This window comes from Manacus candei, unplaced genomic scaffold (assembly GCF_025592945.1).
Source record: "Manacus candei isolate 608988 ecotype Guabito, Panama unplaced genomic scaffold, ASM2559294v1 h1tg000228l, whole genome shotgun sequence".
Lineage (NCBI taxonomy): Eukaryota > Metazoa > Chordata > Aves > Passeriformes > Pipridae > Manacus > Manacus candei.
In genome coordinates, this window is record NW_026138276.1 from 22543 (window position 1) to 30430 (window position 7888).

At 61.6% G+C, this 7888-nt stretch overlaps 1 protein-coding gene across 4 annotated transcripts; it reads right to left on the bottom strand.

Moving 5' to 3' along the window:
* Window positions 1-545: 545 nt before the first annotated feature.
* RCVRN (recoverin) lies at window positions 546-6586 on the bottom strand. Of its 4 annotated transcripts, none has more exons than XM_051774808.1 (5): window positions 6521-6586; window positions 4146-4572; window positions 3476-3493; window positions 1311-1422; window positions 546-678 (listed from the first exon to the last, which is right to left on the bottom strand). In XM_051774808.1, the coding sequence occupies exons 2-5, from the start codon at window positions 4506-4508 to the stop codon at window positions 593-595; spliced, it is 579 nt and encodes a 192-aa protein (XP_051630768.1). In that variant the 5' UTR covers window positions 4509-4572; window positions 6521-6586; the 3' UTR covers window positions 546-592. The 4 variants fall into 4 exon arrangements, with proteins under 4 accessions (XP_051630768.1, XP_051630766.1, XP_051630767.1 ...); XM_051774806.1 differs by lacking the exon at window positions 3476-3493 and adding an exon at window positions 3632-3649; XM_051774807.1 differs by lacking the exon at window positions 3476-3493 and adding an exon at window positions 4036-4053.
* Window positions 6587-7888: the final 1302 nt, after the last annotated feature.

Consider the following 7888-nt stretch of genomic DNA (forward strand, 5'->3'; position numbering starts at 1 on the left):
AACCACCCTGAGACCCCCAAAAACCACCCCAAAACCCCTCTGAGACCCCCCAACGTCAGCCTGTGTCTGTGTGATGAGACCCCCCAAAAACCATCTGAGACCCCCCCAAAAACCCCCCTGAGACCCCCCAAAAACCACCCGAGACCCCCCCAAACCCCCCCAAAAACCAACCTGAGTGTGCTGAGACCCCAAAAAATCACCTGAGACCCCCCCCAAACCCCCCCAAAAACCACCCGAGACCCCCCCAAACCCCCCCAAAAACCAACCTGAGTGTGCTGAGACCCCAAAAAATCACCTGAGACCCCCCCAAAACCCCCCAAAAATCACCCGAGACCCCCCCAAACCCCCCCAAAACCCAACCTGGGAGTGCTGAGACCCCCCCAAAACCCCCCCGAGACCCCCCCCCAAATCCCTCCCCCCCAAAAAACCCTTCCCATTCCCCCCCCAAACCTCCCATTTCCCCCCCCCAAAAACACCTCCAGGCTCGGGGGGATTCTCTTTATTGACCCCTCCCCGCCCCCCCCCGGCCCCCCCCGACCCCCCCGCCCCTCCCTTTTTTTGGGGACCCCCCGTTTTTTTTGGGGGGGGGTCCCTATTTCTTGGGCTCGTACTGGATGAGGCGCATGATGGCGTCGTTCTTCATCACCCCGTCGATGAACTCGCCCTCCGCCAGCTTGTCTGGGGGAAAACGGGGCTCAGGGGGGGCCCCAAAATTTGGGGGGGGGGGTCCCCGAAATAAGGGGGGGGTCCCCGGAGTGAGGGGGGGGGTCGGGGGGGGCCGAGGGGAGGGGGTTTGGGGGGGATTTGGGGGAAATTGGGGAGTCTCTACCAGCTTGTCTGGGGGAAAAAGGGGGTCGGGGGGGGGCCCCAAAATTTGAGGGGAGGGTCCCCGAAATAGGGGGGGGGTCCCCGAAAAAATGGGGGGGGTCCCCGAGTGGGGGGGGAACTGGAGGGGGTTGTGGGGAGGGGATTTGGGGGGGTTTGGGGGGGATTGGGGAGTCTCTACGAGCTTGTCTGGGGAAACGGGGCTCAGGGGGGGTCCCCAAAATCGGGGGGGGTCCCCCGAAATAAGGGGGGGGTCCCCGAAATAAGGGGGGGGGTCCCCGGAGTGAGGGGGGAGTCGGGGGGGGGGTCGAGGAGGTTTTTGGGGGGGGTCGGGGGGGTTATTTGGGGGAGTTTTGGGGTAGTTTTGAGGGTTTTGGGGGCGGTTTTCAGGTGTAGTTTTTTCACGGGGGGTTTTGGGGTCGGGGCGATTTTGGGGGGATTTGGGGGGGTCGGGGGGTTCGAGGGGGGGTCGGGGGGGGTCTCACCGTTGTCCCCTTTCTTGAAGTAGGCCCAGAGTTTGTCGGCCCGTTTTTGGGGGGTGTTCTCGTCGTCCGGGAGCGATTTCTGCTCCTCCGGGGGGATCATCTTGAAAATCGCCTGCGGGGGGGGGGGGCCCAAAAGCCCGTCAGGGGGGGCCCGAAACCTCTCGGGAGACCCCAAAAAAACGGCTCTGGGGGGTCCCAAAACCCCCCGGGGGACCCCAAAAAGGGGGTCGGGGGCCCTAAAATCCCCGGGAGACCCCAAAAAAACGGCTCTGGGGGGTCCCAAAACCCCCAAAAAGGGGGTTGGGAGGCCCCAAACCTCCCCCAGAGACCCCCGAAACCGGATTCGGAGGGTCCCAAAACCCTCCAGGAGACCCCAAAAAGGGGGTCGGGGGGCCCTAAAACCCCCTGGAGACCCCAAAAAATGGGTCTGGGGGGTCCCAAAACCCCCCGGGGGACCCCAAAAAATGGGTTTGGGGGGGCCCGAAAACCCCTCCGGAGACCCCCAAAAAGGGGTCAGGGGAGTCCCAAAACCCTCCCGGAGACCCCAAAAAAGGGGGTCGAGGGATCCCAAAATCCCATCGGGGGGGGGGCCCAAAACCCTCCGGAGACCCCAAAAAAGGGGGTCGGGGGGGGTCCCAAAACCCCCCCGGAGACCCGCAAAGGTCCCGATGGGGGAGGGGGATTAACCCGCCCCTCCCCCCCCCCCGGGGAGTTTTTTCCATCCGGGATTAAAATCCCGGGATTTGATGACCCCAAAGGGGGGGGGGGAGGGGCTCGGGCACTAATTGGCTTTGCCCCCCCCCCGCCCCTCCCCCACCGCGGGGGGGTTAATTAGGGTTAATTGGGGGGGGAGGGGAGATCCCTGAGCTGGGGGAGGGGTCAGAGGGACTCCCGGGGTGGGGGAGGGGTGGGAGGGTCTTTCCCCTCCCCCCAGTCCCCCTCCCCAGGGGGGATCCCTTTTCCCGTGGATCCCCTTTTTCCATGGATTCCCCTTTTCCCACAGATCCCTTTTTCCATGGATTCCCCTTTTTCCATGGATCCCTTTTCCATGGATCCCTTTTCCCGTGGATCCCTGTTTTCCACTGATCCCCTTTCCCACAGATCCCTGTTTTCCACAGATCCTTGTTTTCCATGGATCCCTTTCCCACAGATCCCTTTTCTCCTGGATCCCTATTTTCCACAGATCCCCTTTTTCCATGGATCCCTGTTTTCCATGGATCCCTTTTTCCTGTGGATCCGTTTCCCACAGATCCCTGTTTTCCACGAATCCCTTTTCCCACTGATCCCTTTTTTCCATGGATCCCTTTTTCCACAGATCCCCTTTCCCACAGATCCCTTTTCCATGGATCCCCTTTTCCATGGATCCCTTTTTCCATTGATCCTTTTTCCATGGATTCCTGTTTCCACAGATCCCTTTTCTCCTGGATCCCTATTTTCCATGGATCCCCTTTTTCCCTGGATCCCTTTTTCCATGGATCCCCTTTCCCTGGATCCCTTTCCCCATAGATCCTCCTTTCCCTGGATCCCTGTTCCCCCCCAGCCCCTCCCCCGCCATGAGATCCTCCCATCCCTTTGGATCCTCCCATCCGTGGGATCCTCTCGTCCCAACGGACCCTCCTGACCCCACGGATCGACCCCACAGACCCCACAGACCCCCCCGGTCCCATTCCCACCCCATTCCCACCCCCCAATCCCCATTTTCCCCCCCAAACCCACCCTGACGATCTCCAGCACCTCCCCCTTGCTGATCTCTCCATTCCCACCCCATTCCCACCCCATTTTCCCCCCCAGACCCACCGTGATGATCTCCAGCACCTCCCCCTTGCTGATCCCACCATTCCCACCCCATTCCCACCCCATTCCCATCCCATTTTTAGACCCCAGACCCACCGTGATGATCTCTAACACCTCCCCCTTGCTGATCCCACCATTCCCACCCCATTCCCACCCCAATCCCACCCCATTCCCACCCCATAATCCCCATTTTTAGACCCCAGACCCCACCGTGATGATCTCCAGCACCTCCCCCTTGCTGATCTCTGTTCCCATCCCATTCCCACCCCATTTTTAGACCCCAATTTCTCCCCCCAGACCCACCGTGATGATCTCGAGCTGATCCCACCATTCCCACCCCATAATCCCCAATTTCCCCCCCCAAAACCCACCGTGATGATCTCGAGCACCTCCCCCTTGCTGATCCCACCATTCCCACCCCTCAATCCCACATTTTTTCCCCCCTTGGACCCACCGTGATGATCTTCAGCACCTCCCCCTTGCTGATCCCACCCCATAATCCCCATTTTTAGACCCCAAAAACCCACCGTGATGATCTCGAGCACCTCCCCCTTGCTGATCTCGCCGTTCCCACCCCATTTTTCGACCCCAGACCCACCGTGATGATCTCCAACACCTCCCCCTTGCTGATCCCACCCCATAATCCCCATTTTTCCCCCCCAAACCCACTGTGATGATCTCGAGCACCTCCCCCTTGCTGATCTCTGTTCCCACCCCATTCCCACCCCAATTTCCCCCCCAAACCCACCGTGCTGATCTCTAACACCTCCCCCTTGCTGATCCCACCATTCCCACCCCTCAATCCCCATTTTTACCCCCAAAACCCACCGTGATGATCTCCAGCACCTCCCCCTTGCTGATCCCACCATTCCCACCCCATTCCCACCCCAATCCCACCCCATAATCCCCATTTTTACCCCCCCAGACCCACCGTGATGATCTCGAGCACCTCCCCCTTGCTGATCTCTGTTCCCACCCCATTCCCACCCCATTTTTAGACCCCAATTTCCCCCCCAGACCCACCGTGATGATCTCCAGCACCTCCCCCTTGCTGATCTCGCCGTTCCTGTCGACGTCGAAGAGGGAGAAGGCCCACTCGAGCTTGAGGTGGGTCTTGCCCGAGGAGGTGAGGTGCAGGGCGATGATGTACTCCCGGAAGTCCAGCGTGCCGTCGTCGTTGGTGTCGAAGCTGCGGAAGACGTGGCGGGCGTAGCCCTGGGGGTCGGAGTTGGGGAAGAAGTTGCCGTAGATCTTCTCGAACTCGGCGCGGGAGATGCGGCCGTCGGGGCACTGCTTCTGGAAGCTCTCGTACCAGCGGCACAGCTCCTCCTCCGAGTAGCGCGTGTTGGCCTTCAGGTCCTCCAGGATCTCCTTGGACAGCGCCCCGCTCTTGGCGTTGCCCATGGCCGGTCCGGGGGGCAACCCGGGGGGCTGCGGGACCAGGAGGAGGAGGAGGAGGAGGAAGAGCCTGGAGGGGAGAGAGAGGAGAGAGAGGAGAGAGGGGTTTGGTGAATGAGGGGGGCAACCCGGGGGGCTGCGGGACGAGGAGGAGGGGGAGGAGGAAGGTCCCAGAGCCCAAAAGGAGGAGGAGGAGGAGGAGGAGGAAGAGCCTGGAGGGGAGAGAGAGGGGAGAGGGGTTCAGTAAATGAGGGGGAACCCAAAAGGAAGAGGAGGAAGAGGAGGAGGAGGAAGAGCCTGGAGGGGAGAGAGAGGGGAGAAGGGGGAGAGGGGTTTGGTGAATGAGGGGGAGCCTGAAAGGAGGAGGAGGAGGAGGAGGAAGAGCCTGGAGGGGAGAACAAAGTTGGGGTTGGATAAATGAGGAGGAATTTGAAAGGAGGAGGAGGAGGAGGAAGAGCCTGGAGGGGAGAGAGAGGGGAGAGGGGTTTGGTGAATGAGGGGGAACCCCAAGGGAGGAGGAGGAGGAGGAGGAAGGTCCTAGACCCCAAAATGAGAAGGAGGAGGAGGAGGAGGAGGAGGAAGAGGAGGAGGAGGAAGAGGAAGAGCCTGGAGGAGAGAGAGAGGGGAGAGGGGTTTGGTGAATGAGGGGGAACCCCAAGGGAGGAGGAGGAGGAGGAGGAGGAAGTCCCAGAGCCCAAAATGAGGAGGAGGAGGAAGAGGAGGAGGAGGGTGGGCAGGAGGGACCCCCCAGAGAGGGGACGAGGAGGAGGAGGAGGAGGAAGAGCCTGGAGGGGAGAGAGAGGGGTTCAGTAAATGAGGGGGCACCCGAAATTAGGAGGAAGAGGAAGGTCCCAGAGCCCAAAATGAGGAGGAGGAAGGTTGGGGATGAAGGGATGAGGAGGAGGAAGGTTTTGGACCCCAAAAGGAGGAGAAGGAGGAGGGGGGAGGAGGAGGAGGAGGAAGATCCTGGAATCCAAAAACGAGGCTGAGGAGGATGAAGAAGGTCCTGAACCCCAAAAATGAGAATGAGGAAGGTCCCGAACCCCCAAAAAACGAGGATGAGGAGGGTCCTGAACCCCCCAAAATGAGGAGGAGGAGGATGAAGAGGATCCTGAACCCCCAAAAACGAGGATGAGGAGGGTCCTGGGACCCCCCCAAAATGGGGATGAGGAGGGTCCTGGAGCCCAAAATGAGGAGGAAGGTCCCCGGAGCCCGAAAGGAGGGTGAGGAAGATCCTGGAACCCCAAAAACCAGGAGGAGGAGGAGGAGGAGGATGAAGAAGGTCCTGGAACCCCAAAAATGAGGCCGAGGAAGGTCCCGGACCCCAAAAAGGGGAGGAAGATCCTGGAACCCCAAAACGAGGCTGAAGAAAGTCCCGGAACCCCCAAAAACGAGGCTGAGGAGGGTCCTGAACCCCCAAAAACGGGGATGAGGAAGGTCCCAAACCCCCCAAAAAAAACCGAGGCTGAAGATCCTGGAACCCCAAAAACGAGGAGGAGGAGGAGGAGGAGGGGTCCTGAACCCCCCAAAAACGAGGAGGAAGATCCTGAACCCCCAAAAGAGGGGCTGAAGAGGGTCCTGAACCCCCACAAAAAGAGGCTGAAGAAGATCCTGGAACCCCAAAAATGAGGATGAGGAGGATGAGGAGGGTCCCGAACCCCCAAAAACGAGGTTGAGGAAGGTCCTGAACCCCCCAAAATGAGGCTGAAGATCCTGAAACCCCAAAAACGAGGAGGAGGAGGATGAGGAAGGTCCTGAACCCCCCAAAAATGAGGAGGAGGAGGGTCCTGAACCCCAAAAATGAGGATGAGGAGGATGAGGAAGGTCCCAAACTCTCAAAAACGAGGCTGAGGAAGGCCCCTGAACCCCAAAATGAGGATGAGGAAGGTCCTGAACCCCCAAAAACGAGGCTGAGGAAGGTCCTGAACCCCCAAACCCGAGGCTGAGGGTCTCGGGGCGGTCCGGGGGGGTCGGGGGGGGGTCCCGGGGGGGTCCCGGGGGGGTCCCGGGGGTCTTACAGCGGCAGCAGAAGGTTCTGGCCGGGCCGGGGGGGGGTCGAGGCTGAGGCCGAGGAGGAGGAGGAGGAGGAAGGTGACGAAGGCTCCTCTCGTAGCTCCGGGCTGGCCCTTTATAAAGGGCGGATATTTTGGGGGGGGGGGATTTGGGGGGGATTTGGGGGGGGGGGGGGGACACACACCTGGGAGGGATGAAGGTGATCCCGGCTTAGGGCGGCACGTGGGGAGGGGGGAGGGGAGGGGGAGGGGGAGGAGGGGGAGGAGGAAGAGCTTCCCCACCCCCCCCACTCCATGCCGGGAGGGAACGGGGGAGCCCCTGGGGGGGGGGAAACCCAAAAATCCCCCAAAACACCCCCAAAAAGTGGGGGGGGAGGAGGGGGAGGAAGAGGAGGAGGGGGAGGAAGAAGAGGAGGAAGAGCTTCCCCACCCCCCCACTCCATGCCGGGGAGGGAACGGGGGAGCCCCCGCGGGGGGGGGGAAACCCCAAAATCCCCCCAAAACACCCCAAAACACCCCCCAAAAGTGGTGGGGGAGGAGGAGGGGGAGGAAGAGGAGGAGGAGGAGGAAGAGGAGGAGGAAGAACTTCCCCAAACCCCCGGAGCAGGGAGGGAACGGGGGAGCCCTCGGGGGGGGGGGGGAACCCCAAAATATCCCCAAAAATCCCCCCCAAACACCCCCCAGGGACCCCCCAAAAAACACCCCCTAAAACTGGGAGGGAGGAGGAAGAGGAGGAGGAGGAAGAAGAGGAAGAGTTTCCCCAAAGCCCCGGAGCAGGGAGGGAACGGGGGAGCCCCTGGGGTGGGGGGAACCCCAAAAATCCCCCCAAAACACCCCAAAATCCCCCCAAAACACCCCCCAAAAGTGGTGGGGGAGGAGGAGGAGGAGGAAGAGCTTCCCCCCCCCCCCCCCCCCCTCCATGCCGGGAGGGAACGGGGGAGCCCCTCGGGGGTGGGGGAACCCCAAAATCCCCCCAAAATCCCCCCAAAACACCCCCAGGGACCCCCCCCCAAAAACACCCCTCAAAGCTGGGGGGGAGGAGGAAGAAAAGCCCCTCCCCCCCTCCCAAAAAGTCCCCCTGACCCCTCCCCCCCCCCCCCCCAAGGGGGACCCCCCTGGATCGGAGACACCCCCCTCCCCTCCCCCCCCCCCAAAAAAACACCCCCAGGGGTTGACCCCCCCCCTCCCCCCCTCTCCTGGAGAGCCCCTCCCCCCCCCAACCCCCCCCCCGAGACCCCCCAAAAATCCCTCCCCCTCCCATCTTAAGCCCCCCCCCTCCCCATCCCCCCCCCACCCCAAAACGGGCCCCTCCCCCCTTGAAACCCCCCAAAAATCCCCTCCCCCCCTCCAAAATTGCCCCTCCCCCCTTCGAGA

Bases quoted from the DNA above. Each gene is read 5' to 3' on its own strand.
- RCVRN (XM_051774808.1), bottom strand. From the start codon at position 4,508: ATGGGCAACGCCAAGAGCGGGGCGCTGTCCAAGGAGATCCTGGAGGAC. The intron at 679-1,310 runs GTGAGACCCCCC...GTTTTCCCCCAG, and splicing joins CTTCAAGAAAGGGGACAACG to ACAAGCTGGCGGAGGGCGAG.